General features: G+C 38.0%; 3 protein-coding genes across 7 annotated transcripts in view; 1 reads left to right on the forward strand and 2 right to left on the reverse strand.

Annotated features, from left to right (window-relative positions):
* The window catches only part of slco1d1 (solute carrier organic anion transporter family, member 1D1), a 790,174-nt gene that overhangs the window by 315,061 nt on the left and 456,860 nt on the right, over positions 1–18,253 (reverse strand). The gene's annotated exons all lie outside the window — the stretch shown is intronic.
* Positions 42–15,260, reverse strand: redic1 (regulator of DNA class I crossover intermediates 1). Of its 3 annotated transcripts, none has more exons than XM_087250029.1 (12): positions 14,928–15,260; positions 14,722–14,764; positions 14,031–14,166; positions 13,806–13,941; positions 13,606–13,666; positions 11,108–11,269; positions 9,527–9,642; positions 9,365–9,438; positions 6,178–6,245; positions 4,792–4,962; positions 4,400–4,715; positions 42–569 (listed from the first exon to the last, which is right to left on the reverse strand). In XM_087250029.1, the coding sequence occupies exons 1-12, from the start codon at positions 14,948–14,950 to the stop codon at positions 415–417; spliced, it is 1,461 nt and encodes a 486-aa protein (XP_087106155.1). In that variant the 5' UTR covers positions 14,951–15,260; the 3' UTR covers positions 42–414. The 3 variants fall into 3 exon arrangements, 2 of the variants coding, with proteins under 2 accessions (XP_087106155.1, XP_087106156.1); XM_087250030.1 differs by having other exon boundaries at positions 42–564; positions 14,928–15,249; XR_015484092.2 differs by lacking the exons at positions 42–569; positions 4,400–4,715; positions 4,792–4,962; positions 6,178–6,245 and adding an exon at positions 8,373–8,421 and having other exon boundaries at positions 8,500–9,438; positions 14,928–15,216.
* abcd2 (ATP binding cassette subfamily D member 2) overlaps positions 16,803–18,253 on the forward strand; it is a 38,279-nt gene continuing 36,828 nt past the window's right edge. For all 3 annotated transcript variants that reach the window (XR_015481688.1, XR_015481689.1, NM_001441502.1), the window contains exon 1: positions 16,803–17,927. Coding sequence is in view for 1 of the 3 variants with exons in the window: in NM_001441502.1 (NP_001428431.1) it covers positions 16,986–17,927 (942 nt within the window). In the remaining 2 variants the exon portion in view is untranslated. The remainder of the gene's footprint in view (positions 17,928–18,253) is intronic.

An 18,253-nucleotide genomic window follows, 5' to 3' on the forward strand; every position in this document is an offset into this window, starting at 1 on the left:
GTCCAAGAAGTGACATAATGAAAGGTTTCAGTGGACATGTGTGATGTACTATAGAGTTTTATTGAACAGCTTCATGTGTTTGACTTCTAGATTTGTGTTGGAACAACCTGCACCATTGAACACAGTTTCTGAGTGTGTGGATGCTCTTTGTCTTTAGTTTGTTTGTATGTTTTTATTTTGTAACGTCGAACAAAATGCAGCCTTTCTACTGTTGATAGAACCTAGTGAGGACAAACGTTGTGCTGTACAGTATTTGATTACCGTTGCTGTAAATGTTTTGCTAGATTTATATTATATACGACTGAATATATGAACTTTGAAAACTTGAAGATGTACTTGGAAACAACAATAAAGATATATAGCATACAGCGCTCTGACTCTTCCTCTGCTTTAACATGTCAGCAGATTCTCCTTTCACACCTGTTTCCGCTGTGAGGTCTTCGTCTCATTTACAGATTCTGTTACGCGCCTGACGTCCTTGACAGGGTGTTGCCACACATTTTCATATCTCGGGTCGTCACACCTGGGCAGTTTGATTCTGCATTCCCATTGCTGCCTCTTTATCTGTTCTGGAGAAAAGCAAACACTAATAAACACACTGTAGACTTATAAACTAGCATTTTTCTAAAAAATGCTCATTTTACAACTACAGTTAAACAGTTGAGATTTACCATGATTGTAGCACTTTTAGCTTAGCTTAGCATAGATCATTGAATCAGATTAGACCATTAGCATCTCACTCAAAAATGATCAAAGAGTGCATGTTTTTTAACAATTTCTCTCATTTAATTCAATCCTAAAGGTAATTCCAACACCTTTTCAGACTTTTTAAAGACCTCAGAATATTTTAGGACCTCATCGTCACTTCAAGTTTTAATCAGTATCAAACCTTTAACTTAATAAACAGTCGTTGTTAAACAGCTGTAGTTAAATAAACCATGCAACACAACTTAGATGAGCTCGAAAGAAACAAAGCTTGGAGGAATAAATGAAACCAAGATTTATTTAAATATCTGACACATTTAGCTTTATTATCCCAAAAACGAACACGTACGTCGAGCCGCTTCTTGTTTGTTGACTGATTGAGAGACTCGTCGAACATTAACACAAACGAGCTGCTGCTTAAAGTAGTGTGCTCGCCCAAATCTCATGATGTAACCAGTTTTGTCTTTGCCAAAGGTGAATGTCTTAGCTGTCGTAATCCGCAAACAGCAACCTGAAAACATCTGAAATGCCTTTGAGTTCAGTGTGTGGTGATTCGTCCACGGCAAAGTGGCCAGATAACCTCCGCACGCTTTGCTGATGTACCGTCCATAGCCAAACTTTTATTCTCTCGTTTTACCGTCTGTTTTGCTCTATAATGTCACTACACGTGGAGAGGGCACATTACCTTACCGCGTTTGTCGCAAATTACAAGACATCACCCGGACGAAGGAGCTTGGCAGGTCGCGCCCCCGGCCTGAACCAAAAATGTAGATGGAGTACGTCGTTGTTAATATTAGGAGGAAAATAAACATTTTTAAGCTTTTTTGGAGTCAAACACTTTGGACGAACAAAAGTTAAGACCTCATAAAAACGGTTAACAACTTTCTAATAGCTTTTAAGAGCCTTAACTTTCTCATAATTGATTTATAAGCTTCTTTTAAAGACCCCGTGGACATCCTGTACTATAACAGGTGCTATTTAATATCAATGCATTTGCTGCAGCCATGGTACGGCAGTAAATTTCCTTGATTAATACGCCAGAATGAGAGTATAGCTCTCAACACATCGTCCTAGACCAGGGGTTTTCAAAGTGTGAGGCGCGCCTCCCCTGGGGGGCGCCAGAGCATGTCAGGGGAGGCGTGGGAAAAAACATCATATAATAAAAATATAATTATTAAGTTTAATTATTATATGTATTTTTTATTATATTTAAACGTTTTAATTAAACAAAGCAAAAAAAATACTACGTCAAATATAAGAAAACCTTTTTTACCCAGAAGGCCATAGCTGTGAATTCGCTTCTGTTTGGCAAGCCCGCCAATACAGGTATATGCCTGCTAATACAATGGGTCGGTTTCTGAGACCCCACCCCAGATCCTCACGGAGACTGCCGTCAAACTGAAAGCAAAAGTAAAATATGTCCAGGCCCGTTCCTCTCTCGGCTTCCTCTGCCCTCGTTCCTCCTTTTATGCTCCAGAGCTCCTTCCGTGGGATCTGAGGCAGGTGCGCACCACAGGTGTATCCACTTACGCGGTGGCCTCACTCCGTTCCCACGGCTCTCCGCCACGCCCCCTCGCCACAAAAGCCTTCAAGTTCAGGGCTTAAACCCAAAAGACAACGATATGATGATCAGTATTTGAGTTTAGGATTTACGTTGACAGGGCCAGCTGATGAACCACGACCTTTATGTATGGTTTGTCAAAATATTTTGGCTAATGACAGCATGAGACCCGCTAAACTTCGACTGTTTTGACTGGGATGGACAGTTCTTGGATCTGTTCTATTCATATTGAACCATCATCCTAGTTTTAAAAACGTTATATTAAAATACTTGTTATTACTCTGTAAATAATTGATGCAAATGATGATAAAAGTGAGTTAACAGTCTGACATCTGTCTGTGTCTTTATATATACTGTATATATAAAGACATATATTTTCTATATATATATATATATGTGTGTGTGCGTGCGTGTGTGTGTGTGTGTGTGTGTGTGTGTGTGCGTGCGTGTTTGGGAGGAGGGGGCGCCAATGGATAAGTTTTGTCAAAAGGGAGGCCCACTGTCTTAGACTTTGAAAAACCCTGGTCTAGACAATACTAACTTTTCATTTTTTTGTCGGTCTTAATACATGACTACAGAAGAGTCAAGCTTTAAATAGGAAAACCATCAAAACTCGTTTTGAATTTTCGAGTGAGATGCTAATACTCTAATTAGTTATGCTAAGCTAAGCTAAAAGTACTTGGATGGATTCAGAAATGGCAAAACTCAGCTGTTCAACTGTAGGGGAGTTGTAAAATTTGCCTTTCCATTTTTTTAAAGTAAAGTTTTTTTTTTTTCTTTTTAATTCCGTTTCATTTTTTAAGCATTTTTTACTGAAAACTTCAGTGTCATATGGTCCTTTGAAATAGTTGATTGCTGCTCAAGTTAAATAGTTTTTATCATGTTTTTTAACCTTTTAATGGATTGAATAGTGCAGTGATATAATAGTTGGGAGCAGAGAGAGAGGAAAGGTCAGCAAAGGACCTCGGGCAGGGTATTGAACTCGGGTCACAGTGAACACCATGATGATATGTCGGCGCATAGTTGTCCTCCAAAATGTTTGAATGAACACTGTGATTATTCTGGATTTCTGGATCACTGCAAGAATGCATCATTGCTAAATAAAAGTATACAGTTCCTTCATTCATACACTGTAAAACTGCTGGGCTCCATCAATCAATTTGTGTTGGGACAACATGAAGGAACTAAGTTCACTTATTAGTTACTTAAATGGCAAGAACATAAAATAATAAAGTTGCCCTCCCTCAAAAACTGAAGAATGTTGTTTCAGCTCATTTTAAATAAGCGATTTTAACAAACATCAAAGTTTGATCAATAGTCAAATAGTTTGAGGACAATATTTGATAAATAATTCAAAGATAATAGTTGACATGAAGCCACCGTTTGGAAGACGAGATTTCAAAGTTAAACATAAGGTAGCGAAGATTTATCATCTGCATTCATTTTGTGACTTTGTAAGTGAATTTAAAGTATATTCAGACACAATCCATGATAATATTCATAGCTTAAACTACAAAAATAATCTCATTTATTTAATTGATCAAGACTACAGGGGTATTTTACATTTGATTAGTTTAATTACTCAATTCCTTCAACTTATTTTCTATTTCAGGTCACCACAGTGGAATGAACCGCCAACTATTCCAGCATATGTTTTACCCTTCTAGCTGCAACCTAGTACTGTGAAACACCCATACACACTCATACACTACGGCCAATTTAGTCGATCAATTCCCCTATAGCACATGTGTTTGGGGAAACCGGAGCACCCGGAGGAAACCCATGCCAACATGGGGAAAACATGCAAACTCCACATAGAAATGCCAACTAGACTAGCGACCTTCCTGCTTTGAAGCGACTGAGCCACCATTATTTTAATTATTGTACCTAAATATTGTTAGACTCCCCAGAAAACCCATAAAGCACTGTACATTTCATTTGCATATTTGCTTTGTTGCATTCATCTACGCTTGTAAATGATTACATAGAGACTTGAATGTTTGATTGTTAGAGCTTCAGAAGACTTTGGCCATTCATTTAGTTCATCTTTATTGAAAAGAACTGGCTGACAAGTAATGTCAGAGTGTCCATCTGCTAAAAGGTGTTTGGTGAGGTTTCAAGTTATTCATATACCTGAGGATTTGGGGCCTGAACCTTCCACAGCAGACGTCAGATCTCTTTTGGCGCTCCTCTGACGGCGAAGACTGCGAAAGGAGAGGTCTGGTTGTGATTTCGAATGCCCTGATGGTCTACTTCTGGTTCTTCTGTGCCCTTCCTTTGGAGAATGAAGCGTGACATGACCGAGCAGCTGAGGAAAAGACTGCCGCCTTGTGGATCTGTCAGGAAGAAGTGAACACTGGACTGAAACGTCCCGGTAAAATGAAGCTGCTGTTTGCGTTTCTTTGTCCAAGGTTGTTCGAGTTTTTTCTTCATGCCTTGGTGCTCGAGTCTGCAGATGAGATAGTGCAAGCTTATTTTTACGCCTCATGTTGTGGTCCAGTGTTCATTTGACTGCTGGGTTTTACCTGAGTTTGACAATGTCGAGTGGATTTCGCCACCTGTCTGCAGGATGGAGCTGGTGAAGGTGCTGGCGTTTTGTTTTTCACTGGTAAGTACGTGTTGCCTGTTCTGAGAGTTTCTTCAGAATGGACTAGGAAGGAGTGGGAGGACTGGCGGATGAACAGATGTTCTTCTTTCTGTCCATCAAAAGAGAACTTCACAGTCATAAAATGATTCAGTCGGTAGATTTAATTAAAACAAGAGCTGATTTTATAGGACCATTACATTTAATAAATAGTTTTGTGTAAATTACCTAACATTTTATAGTAAATACTATCATGACACTGATGAAATGACTTGTTTTCTATTTTAATTAATGCAATAATAATCCCAATTATAAACGTAAGTGTAATATTTCTATAAATTGACCTACTTATTTACTTCTAATGACATACTTCATCATAATTATCATCATGTTGACATCCTGAGCCTGTTGGGTTCTTATTTACTTCCGATGGCATACTTTTTCATGCTTATCAATGTTAAATAATTAACATTGCTTATAAATGTTAAATAATTACAATAAAATAATTGTACATTTCCAAAAAAATAATAAATAATTTTTAATTATTAAAACTGTTTTGAGATATCTTTTTTAAAGGTCATAAACCTTAACAATTTTTATTGGACATAGTATTTTCATTACTATTTTATTTTATTGAACATTAAAAAAAAAAAATTATATATATATATATATATATTTATTTTTTACAATATTAGAACATACTTGTGCTGTGCGTGTATTTTAAAAGATTTCATATCAAAATAAATAGCACAAAGTTACGCAAAGTAATATGATGTCATCATAAAAGTAATCACAATTTTAACCCAACAATAAATATTTCTTTTAGTGAAAAAAATCTGATTCCAAGTACAACATTTTTGGGAGGAAAAAGCTGATCTTTGATCAGAAAATAAAGTCAAATTCCTCTGTTTATGAGACATCAACGCACATGTGTCTGCTTTAACCACAAAGGGGCAGTATTTCCTTACAAATGATAGCACAATTTAAACCTCCAATATAGTGCATGAGCAGTTTACTTCCTTCTAAATGAACCAATCAAATGATTGATCCACATGTTAATAAACTTACCCTACTAAATATTTTATATATTGCATGATATATTGTTAATTGTTGGTACCCTTCCACTGCAGAAAGAAAAACTACAGCGGTCACTGAAATGATTCATCAAGAAATTACTGAAAATAAATGAATAAAAATCAGATATTACTTTTGTAGACAAAGGCAAACTAATGAAACTGGACAACATTTAAAGGGTAAAACAACTTTGTCCACGCCTGTATTTACTCTATATACGACTCTGAAAAATGCACCGGCGTGTGTTTTATACCTGCATTGAGAAGAATCCACTGTTTTCCATCTTTTCAGATCTGTCACAAGAAGTGAATGAGGAAAACACTGCAAGATATAAGAGAGTAATCAGTCAGAGACCACATGACATACTCTGGACAGCTCATGGAGGCCTGGAAATGTTAATAACTATAGTTATTAAGATATACTAACATTCAGTCACTACATGTATTACTACTTAAGACTTGCACTGATGCTATTATTTTTGTATTTGTAAGATATTGTTAAAGGAACATTATACTATAATTATAACTAAACCATTAAAATAACGGCTACATTTTTAGTTAATGACGGCTTTGAAAGCTATCCGCTTGTTAAGTGTGACGTCACACGAAGCGGCTTCCGGGTCCAAGCGCTCTATTCAACTGAATGGGGAGACTCATGAAATGGTAATAATAAACGTTTACAAAGCGATTTAATACTTTCGAAAGTCACGATCACATGTCGATGCCTAATATCCGATGGCCAAAAAGTAATTTGTTAAAAGTAAATTGTTAAAGTTTTGGTATTTGTTATGCAGCAAGCCCAGAGATTGTTGTGTACACTATGATTTTATATAAAATTAACTTTAATGTGTGATAGGAATAAAACGTGATCATAAACGAATGATTTCTCCACTCAAATGAATGGCGGCTTGGACTCGGAAACAGTATTACATACGTCACCACTTAACAAGCGGATAGAGTTGTTCTTTACACCATGGCTGCGTCCGAAACCGCATACTTCCATACTATATAGTACGCTAAAATCAGTATGCGAGCCTAGTAGTATGTTCGAATTCATAGAATTCGAAAATCAGTATGCGAGTAGTACCCGGATGACTTACTATTTAGGTAAGTGCGCATTCCATGCACGCTGCACTATCCCATGATGCCGCGCAAGCGAATTCATGAATGGGAGTAAAGCGACGCAATTGACGCAGGTAGGTCACGTGACTATGACAAAATGGCGGATGTAGTACGTCCGAATTCCATTCATACTTTTCACGTTCATACTGTATAGAGCGTACTTTTCTAATGGCTGAGTAGTACGTTTACATTCAAATGCAGTACCTACTGAATAGTAGGCGGTTTCCGACGCAGCCCATATCTATTTTTAGACAAGTAAATGTAGTATTTGAATTTTAAAAAATGTTAAACTTTTGAAATTTAAAAGTTAAAGTAGAGACACTCATTTGACAAAAGCTTTCTTTGAATGCTGTTTAATCTTTAAGTAGAAAACAAATATTTCTGAAATAATAAAACAGCTTAAATTGTAAAACAAAATTTCACAAAATATACAGTATAAGAAGAGTTCAGATGCAAAAAATAAAGTGCTTTCTGAGATTTTCTTCTAAAATCAGCATTTTCCCAGCCTCCCATGTCTATATTCAGTTACTACATTACTAAAATGTAATAAAAAGAACATATTTGTGACCATAAAAATGTAATAATTGAACGTAAACATAGGAGGCTGAGAAAAATCAAGCAGCACTTAGAAGCTTTTGGATCTAAACTCACATTTTTTAACTCATTTACTTAAATATTGTAAGCGTTTTATTTTATGGTCTCGTTTTTGCGTTTATAGCTTGTTGTAATATTTTATGGCCTCGAATCAAACTGCATTTGATTTTTTTCTTGCATGTGGCGGAATTGTGTTCTGAAAGTGGGAGTATACGTGTGGCGGTTGCCTGGTCTCCTTCCTAACGTAAAGCAATTATTTTCAAAATCTGCAAAAATGGAAAAAAAAATTCCAAATGTTTATAAACTCACCGGCCACTTTATTAGGTACACCTGTCTAGATGCTCGTTAATGCACAACTCTAATCAGCCATTTACATGGCAGCATTTAGACATGGTCAAGACGATCTGCTGCAGTTAATACCGAGCATCAGAATGGGAAAGAAAGAGGATTTAAGAGACTTTGAACGTGGCGTGGTTGTTGGTGCCAGACGGGCTGGTCTGAGTATTTCAGAAACTGCTGATCTACTGGGATTTTCACGCACAACCATCTCTAGGGTTTACAGAGAATGGTCTGAAAAATAGAAAGTTTCCAGTGAGCGGCAGTGCTGTGGGCGCAAATGCCTTGTTGATGCCAGAGGTCAGAGGAGAATGGCCAGACTGGTTCCAGCTGATAGAAAGGCAACAGTAACTCAAATAGGCACTCGTTACAACCGAGGACAAACAACACGTCCCACCTTGAGGCGGATGGGCTACAGCAGCAGAAGAGCACACCGGGTGCCGCTCCTGTCAGCTAAAAACACTGAGGCTACAATTCACACAGGCTCACCAAAAGTGGACAATAGAAGATTGGAGAAACGCTGCCTGCTCTGATGAGTCTCCATTTCTGCTGACACATTCGGATGCTCGGCTCACAACATGAAAGCATGGATCCATCCTGCCTTGTATCAGTGGTTTGGGCTGTGGTGTAATTGTGTGGGGGAGATTTTCTTGGCACACTTTGGGGTCCATTAGTACCAATTGAGCATCGTATCACCCGCCTAAGCTTACCTGAGTATTGTTGCTGTGTGCATACTTACAGATATGTTGAATGAATATTATATGCATCTTATGCGAGGAGAGGGCTTTATGCTTGGAAAGACACCCCAAACTCATGTTATTTCCCTTGTCAGGAGGGTGAGAGAGATAGAGGTCCAAGCACAGTGTCTAGCCTGGCCTCATAACACACCCCCCCCCCCCCCCCCGCTCCAAAATATAAGCAGAATCAGGTTTAAAAATGTGGAGCTGGGGTGGTAGAGGGATGTTGAAAGTCGAGAGAAAATAGAAGTGGTTTTTATAGGAGTTTAGTCTTAAGCTGACTGGATAATAGAGAGATTGTAACAATGAACTAGCCTTGTCAAAACCTCTGCGCATACTCCTCCCCAATTTTGTTTACAAAACATCACTAGATATTTGCGCGTCTGAGTTGCACACAAAGTCAATGCGAATGCATGAATAGAAGTTTTACACTGTGAATGATGGGCAATGTGCGATGTGTTTGACACGAACATGCAGAAAAAAACAACACGCAAACACTTTAGAGACAATAAAGCAATGCGAAAGTGTTGCGTTTGGTGTGAACGCGGCATTAGAGTGGCTGACTTTAGTATTGGTAACCTAGCAACAAACAGTAAACAAGGCAAGCATAATGGAGTCAAAGTTTCCGCTTGCAACTACATTTGTTTTGTACCTTCATTGTCAGTGTCCTCGCTGCTCTTTAAACAGCTCAGTGGAAAGAAGTCTGAAGTCTCTCCCATCTCTCGACTGCAACAGAGGAGGATTATTCAGTGTTGCATGCACCTTCACATTCATATTATCTTGTATTAGACTGCGGAAACATCATTGTACCCACTTTGGTAATGGGCTCTCAAACTGAAATCTAATCGCTGGACTGTTTTGTAAGACGTTTTGTTGTGAATCCATATGGAGCCATGGATTGTTGGGCTTTGTGGAAGAATGTGGAAGTGGCTGGAAGAATGAAGGAAAATGTCAAGACATTTACTCACTGTTTATTCACCCTCAAGTACTTCTAAAAGTTTGTTTTGAGTTTTTTTCTTCCGTTGAACAAAAAATAAGATAGTTTGAAGTATGTAACTGGTGACCATTAGCTGCGTCCCAAATGGCACACTATACACTAATGCACTATGTACTTTTGCACTTACACACTCAACAGGATAGTATATGTATGTAGTGTCGTCCCAAATGCCACGCTAATGTTTTTTTACTAAGCGGAAATTCAAACCGTTTCCCTGATGACGTTTGACGGTCGCCAAATCAGTGAAATAAACGACCGAATTATCAAATAATACCTGCCGTGAGTATAACCGCATTCACCATCGGGAGGCGCTATAATCACTCTCGTAGGAGAATTTTGCTTTCATCATCCAAAACAAATATAGTTATTCAACATGTGCGTCCGATAGATCCGCCCCTTCCGCTACAAATCTGCGGTCGTTGAGTGCGTTAAGTGTCCATCATTACACACTTCATTTTAGTTTTCAGTGTGAACGCACTACTTACACTATTCATACTACAAAATGGCGTAGAATAGTGCAGAAGTATGCGATTTGGGACGCAGCTATTGATCTGGCGGACATCTTGATGTCAAAATGGCATCAAATTGACATCAAGCATGCAAATGGATTTGATGTCAAAACCTTGATGCCCTTTTGACCACCAAAGTAATGACACAAAAGGTATTACAAGGAAAAGTTCTGTTCATCTGGAAGCTTCAATTGCATATTTAAAAGTTACACTGGATTTCGTAATACTACAAATATTGTCAACTTCATTGATGTCAAAATCACTTTAAATTGACATCTAAGGGTGCTTTCACACCTACACTTTTGTTTCGGAACGTGTCTCGTTTGCCCTGTTAGCACGGTTCGTTTGGCATATGTGAACAGGGCAATCGCGCTCTGTTCCGCGCCAAAGTAATCGCTCCGAGATCGCTTGAATGAGGTGGTCTCGGCTCGATTGAAACGAACCCTGGAGCGGTTTGATTGCAGTGAGAAAGCGATCCGATCCGAGCGCGGTTATATCACAGTGTGTTATGGATATGTAATAGGCTTACGGCTATATGAAGAGAGAATTATGAGTAGGGCGGGAAGTTTCGCGAGTCTCTGGATGCTCAAAAACGAGTGATGATCTCCCGGTAATCTCGCGTCTCCCTCCCGGTCCTCAAATAGGCATCGTCGCGCACCCTTCTGACCCCTCCCCACCGCATCTCTCCTCAGACATGTCGGGCGCGCACACCCTGTCAATCACCACCAAACCAAACGGTTGCAGTACTGTGCTCTGATCGATTTTTGAAGTGTTATTGACACCAATGTTAGATCAATTTAAAGTGGTTTTGACATCAAGCTAGTCAATTGTACGTGTTTTTTAACGGTTTTTGCAGTATTGTGTTGTAAAGGCACATAAATTAACACACCTGAGGTGTAAACGTCCTATTTCCAGAGTTTGCCGTGGACTGTAGGGTAAACGGCACATGTGGTTGGATTGGAGCTTTCGAGGCAGCAGAAGAGGAGGATGGCTGATGTTGATTATCTGAGCCACTGCCATCGGACATGTTCGATTCAATCAAAGGGGACAGCTAAGGGTGAATAAGCCGTTATTTCAAGCAGTGGTTCACTCAGAAAAGGCTTATTTTGCATTTGTTGATTACAAAAAGGGAGTAAATTTCATGAAAGTCAACTAGTGATCGATGTAAACCCCATTTTGGTGGTGTATAATCCAACAGAGGCTCATTCTGAAAACGTAGCCCTATATACATTTCTGGAGATCATGAATTATGTAGCCAGAGGAACGTATTTAAAATAAACGGCTACGGGGCGGTATGACGCCGTTCGTCTTCACGCTACCAGCTGACCACTTACCTCCATGTGGACAGCTTTTCCGTTAATACCCGTTTGTCCAGTAGCTCGCCATGTACGTCAGTGGACTTTAGACAGAGTGGAGATGACCACGACGATGTGGTTCAAGTCCGTCAAAGAACGGTTCCAGAAAGCAGGTGAGACAAAAACAAAAGGTGAGTAGAGATGTAACGATTCACCATGAGCCGGTTAAAAATCGATTAAAATATGTGACGATTCAAACCAGTACAAATGTTGAATGAATTGCCATACATGAACAGAGGGGGCGCTGTGTTTACAGGCCCAAGCTCGCTTTACCTGCACATGGGGCGGCAGGCTAAAATGGCAGCGGTGAGGCGAGCCAGATCCCACGGTGCATCAGTGTTTTCATAGCAAAAGTAGAAGATGTTTTTCAGACAGAAAAAGAAAGCTGTGCTGATACAGAACCAGGTATTAGATTGTTTCTTTTTTACCTTCTCTTTTTTCAATTTAGTTTATGCATATTTTAATATTTTGCTTGTTATATCGTATATTATATATCATAATCAGTATGTTATGCCAGTGCCCACAAGCAGAGGGAGCTATTGACCACCTCAGCACACAATGCTTGCTGGTTTAGGAAAGGCTTTCCTCTCCACACCAGCTATCTCAGTCCATTGTAAATGTGCAGACTTCACCTTATACTAGAAAACAAAGATATGCTGATATTAATTTTTTTAAAAAGTAAAATCCCAGCACATTCACAGTTTTAGTTTGTCTTCTTTAATTTGTAGTGTCATTTTTTGATTTGGAATTCGTTTTAAATGTGTAATGTAGCTGCCAAAGAGTCAAAAGTTTTAGATTGTTTATATGAAAGAGTCTTCTTTAGTTTGCATTATTCACTTTTGTTTGGATTTTGCTTTAAAATTCCAATTTAGTTAGATTAGTATCTTGAGATTAGTATCTTGAATCATATCGAACCGAGAGTCAGGTGAATCGTTGCATCCCTGAGGGTGAGAATGTGGTAAAATCTGAATACATGGTAAAAATTAGGCTGCCTTGCGGGCTTTTCTTTTTCTGGATTGCTTTTAAAAACACTGTCGTTTAGGTTTAGGGAAGAGGGTGGATGGGAGATTGGTCAGTAAGTCAGTCAACAGCGGCCTCTGGTGGATTCACTCGAGAACAGCAGGCACGGATGGCATTTGTGAGAGAAATTTGAGATCTAAAAAAACAAAAACTACAAAATAATTTACCTCCTGGCATGTATTTCATGCTCTCCAGAAATGTATACAGGGGTACGTAATCAGAATGAGCCTGGGTTGGTATAATCTATAATTAGGCAGCTTCAAAATAACCCATGTGACCTCAGGAGAGAAATGATGACCTTCAACAGCAAAACAATCATTCGTTTCCAGGAAATAACAAAACAAAATGTTTTTGTTTTTGTTTTTTACAAAGAATGCTTGCCTTGGGCTGAGATCCACATCTGCAACCTTTTACATGACGTTGCTATCTGGAAATGTAAACTGCAGGAACCAGCTTGTTTACAAGCGTGGAGAAGGAGCTCTGTCCTATTTTTAATGATTATTTCTGTATTATTTGATTATTTTTGTTGTTAAAATGGTTTGTTCATACAGTAGATCTATTTTTGATACCAAAAAGCCAAAAATACAGGTGAAGTCAGAATTATTAGCCCCCCTTTGAGTATTATTTATTCATTTTAAATATTTCCCAAATGATGTTTCACAGATTCAGGAAATGTTCACAGTATGTCTGATAATATTTGTTCTTCTGGAGAAAGTCTTATTTGTTTTAGTTCGTCTAGAATAAAAGCAGTTTTAAACTTTTTAAACGTTATTTTAAGGTCAAAATTATTAGCCCCTTTAAGCTATATATTTCCCGATAATCCACAGAACAAACAATCAATGACTTGCCTAATTACCCTAACCTGCCTAGTTAACCTAGTTAAGCCTTTAAATGTCACTTTAAGCTGTATAAAGTGTCTTGAAGAATATCTAGTCTATTATTATTTACTGTCATCATGGCAAATAAATCAGTAAAAATAAAAATGATTTCATCATTGTGAAGTCAAGCTTACCTTCGACTGGAAATATTTAGACAGACGATGCTTTCTGAGTTTAAAGCCAGGCCTACTTACACTGTTGAAACGAACACCCAATATATAGTATGAACGACAGTATACGGTACACAATACAGTAATGACAATATACAGTACGAACACCCAATATAAAGTATATATAACAATATTTACAAAATAGCAATCGTGCTAAATCATACCTCTTCGGTTTTTGATTGGTGACTAAGCTCAGCTTAGGACCAGATGCTGGACAAGAGCTCTGCGGAAACTGTGAGGGATTTCTCCAAACTTGTTTAGTTTCATTCGGACCATTCCAACGATTTATTATCGGTTTGTCTATAAAACACAAAATAACATATCGGTTGTGCTTATGATACCTAAAAAGTTTTGCTTTGTGCTCAGTTGTGAGTGCACGATGATTGTACTGGTTGGCTCCTTCTTCGACGCAAGCTGGTTGGCGATGAATAACGACAGCAGGTCCACATTTCCGGTGCTCTGCTCTTGCGTTTTTCTCAAGTCTGGAGTTGTATGTCTTTTCATCTTTTGCTTCTGAAAAAACGCCTTGAGGAAGAAAAGACAATCAGAGAATAGTTTTCAAATTTAAACAACACTAAAATGAAAACACTGTATCCTTACTATTTAATACAAATTTACCTGAGTGTAATTTCCCCCCTCACATTATTTAAAATACAGTTTTAATGAATTTGTTATGATTTTTTAAATCACCACAGAACAGGAATCTAGCCATGATAACGTTAACGTTACGTCTTTGGCTACTATCAATAACTTAGCATAATTTTTGACACTGTAAACGATCATTTCTGGAGATTTTTTGCATAAATTTGAAGGGTGGGTTTACTGTTGGGGGTTAATATTTTGTATAACCCCGTCTCTAAATGAGAAATGTGATTCAAACCGAAAAATTTTCGCAGACATTTTGTTTGCCGCCATTTCACAAACCAAGGTTAACGTCGCCATACAAATAGCTGGAGGTAATTCAAGTATGGTTATTAAGCCAATTTATGAAAGTTATGAATGTGTTATCACTAAAAAATGTATTAAAAACATCAAATAATTGATGTGAAGCGATTTAAACAACTCGAAGATTATACTCACTCTCAGTCTTGCCGTGTCGTCTTTGTTTTTGATACACCTGCTCCTAATTAGTCAAAATGAGAAAAATATAAGACGAATTATGTAATTAATTAGTTTATACAACGTAGTTTAAACTATCATTGTTGACCTCTAAGTAATACTTATCGTATGATGATATAAAGTCAGTCATTAGTAAACTAAAGTGAAGTTAGCAGATTAGCACTGACCGAGATCCTCCGACCCAGTTCATGTTGCGGTTATAAACGACGGTTATAAATCCCACACACGGTCTCTCTTTGTTGATAAGTTAACTTTACCAAAATACTGACAGCGCACAGTTGTTAACTCTTTATGTTTATGGTGTCATTAGACACGTGTCAATACTGATAAGGTGTAAGATTAATATTAAGATAAGAGATAATCGCGTGATGGTGCAGCGTTTGTGCTCGCGCGCGAGGGAACTCTCAGTCATATGACATCATCATCATCACCATCATCACAGCCAACATCAGCAATACATTTTCTTTTTCCTTTCTTTTATTTTATTTCTTTTAAGAATTGGGTTTTAACTACCTTTGAGCTAAAATAATATTATTCATAAATAAAAAATAAGAAAAATAATTATTATTAATAATTAATAAATGTACAGTGCTCACTCAGCATATATGAGTACAACCCATTTTGAAAATGAATATTTGTATCCATTTCTCAGTTATATATATATATATATATATATATATATATATATATATATATATATATATATATATATATATATATACAGTTGAAGTGAGAATAATAAGCCCCTCTGAAATATAAAAACAATTAAAACTGCTTTTATTCTAGCCAGAATAAAACAAATAAGACTTTCTCCAGAAGAAAAAAATATTATCAGACATGCTGTGAAAATTTCCTGAATCATATATATATATATATATATATATATATATATATATATATATATATATATATATATATATATATATATATATATATATGAAAGTGTGTGTGTGCATTTAAACAATACAGATTCATGAAATAAACAGATATATTTAATAAAATAATTTGTTAGTCAGCGAATATCTTTAGAAATGGAAAAATATTACATTTAAATCCATGCAAAATAGTGCAAAAGGAATGACAAACTACAACATTTCAATAAAATTATATATATATATATATCTCTTTCTATTTTTGAAAAATGTATTTAATACTTTTTCTATAATGTAAAAAATTATTAAAAGTTATTTTGTTAGATTTGGCTTCAGTACTGACTAAACTAATGTATATGCACAGATATAATACTGTATAGCTTCCAATAAAAATTTTAATTTAAATGAGAGATTTGTGGGAGATTTGTGTTCATTATTTATTTTATTATTGGGGAAACAAAACAAAACATCATCATCATCATCATTATTATTATTATTTGAAAACAAAACCAAAACTTTGTTTGTTTATTTATTTTATTATTATTATTAGGGAAAATAATAAACTAATTTATTTCAGTGCTGATGTGCAACTCAGGCATTTACATAATAATAAAATCGTAAAAGGAGCTCACACAAACAAATAAACAAGCAAACAAATAATGTACAGTTTTTTTGTTTTTATTATTTTCACCTGTTAATAAATATAATTATGATTCAGATTGTTGCAGAGGGGTGCAGTGGAGTCAAAAAAGCAAAAATAAAAATATTTATAAACTTATAATATAAATATAATCCATACATATATCCAAACATCATAACAGTTGACACAAAATCCATAATCAAATGCGATTTATTTAAATAAATAAATAAATAAAATTACATTAAAGCATATTTAAATATAGAAAACACATTTCATTTAAATACTGTAAAATGCATGAATAAATGACGAGTAAAAAAAATAATACTGTTAAATATCGCATAAATATATACATTTTATTCTTATTATTTACACAAAGATTGCGGGGGTCGTTTTCCTTGCACGGGCACGAGGATGAACATATTTGGAGGTCCGTTGCATTTAGAGGTTGAAAACCCCTGGATCAGACCATTCCGTTATATTTAAATACGTCAAGCGCTGCAGCCAATCAGCGTGAAGAGAGGGGCGTACCCAAATGAGGAAAACCCGAATGACGGAAACATCATACCTAGCGGCGCTGCCTCCTGCTTCAACCTCACGGTACCATGAAATTCATCTACACGCTCTCTAATTAACGCATCGGATGGCCCTATGGATGTATCCGGGAACGAACTGCAGATAGCGAACTACTTAGCTTAGCAAAAGCGGGATACAAAATGAGCAACATTCTGCATGCGGCATCAACGGGGAAATGGGACCGGAGCACTGCGGCGAAGAGAGCGCTGTTCCTGGCGGCCGCCGCATACGGGGCGAAAACCCTCTACCCCATCCTCTGCAGACAACTCCAACAACGCAAAACGAGCAGGAACCACACGCCAGCCGCGGGACACGAAAACGGCTCGTTAGCCATCCACAAAGCTCCACCGGAGACTTTGAGCACCGTTAAATCGCCCGGTGTCGACGCGGAATTCTTCAAGCAGATTCTCGCACTGGTCAAAATCGTTTTCCCGAGGTTCATCACCAAGGAGCTGGGCTTGCTATGTTTGCATTCGGTGGCGTTAGTGTCACGGACGTTTTTGTCTATTTACGTGGCCGGTTTGGACGGCAAAATAGTGAAGACGATCGTGGAGAAGCAGCCGCGGAGCTTCATGATCAAACTGATGAAATGGCTCCTGATCGCCATACCGGCGACATTCGTCAACAGCGCGATCCGTTATCTGGAGTGCAAGCTGGCGCTCGCGTTCCGCACGCGTCTGGTGGATCACGCGTACAAGACCTACTTCACCGACCAGACCTACTATAAGGTCAGCAATATGGACGGGAGGCTGGCGAACCCCGACCAGTCGCTGACCGAGGATGTGATGATGTTCTCGCAGTCCATCGCGCATCTGTACTCGAACCTCACTAAGCCCATCCTGGACGTGATTCTGACTTCGTACACGTTGATACAGACGGCGCGGTCCCGGGGGGCGAACGCGAGCGGGCCCACGCTGCTGGCCGGTCTGGTGGTGTTCGCCACGGCGAAGGTCCTGCGCGCCTGCTCGCCCCGCTTCGGGAAGCTGGTGGCGGAGGAGGCTCACCGGAAGGGCTACCTGAGATATGTGCACTCTAGGATCATCGCCAACGCCGAGGAGATCGCCTTCTATAGGGGACACAAGGTGAAGGGGGAACCATACATGCCTCAGATCAAGTCTGCTTTATGTAAACACGAGTTATGTAACAGATAATAGCTGTGGTGGTGTTGTTCATGAAATGAGGAAACGCTGTACTGTACTGTATGTGGAGGAGCACAAAACCGGTCTTAAAGGGATAGTTCACCCCAAAATGAACGCTGATAAACGCGGAGAAAAAAAGAAGTCAAGTACGTTTTAAAATTCAAAACACGGAGTGTTTACTCACTCACTCACTACTAAATAACCTTCTTTTTTTCTGTTGAACACTAAAGAAGATACTTTGAAGAATGTGTGCATGTACTTTTATAGAG

The sequence above is a fragment of the Danio rerio genome, chromosome 4 (genome assembly GCF_052040795.2).
Source record: "Danio rerio strain M-AB ecotype USA chromosome 4, GRCz13ab, whole genome shotgun sequence".
NCBI classification, from domain to species: domain Eukaryota; kingdom Metazoa; phylum Chordata; class Actinopteri; order Cypriniformes; family Danionidae; genus Danio; species Danio rerio.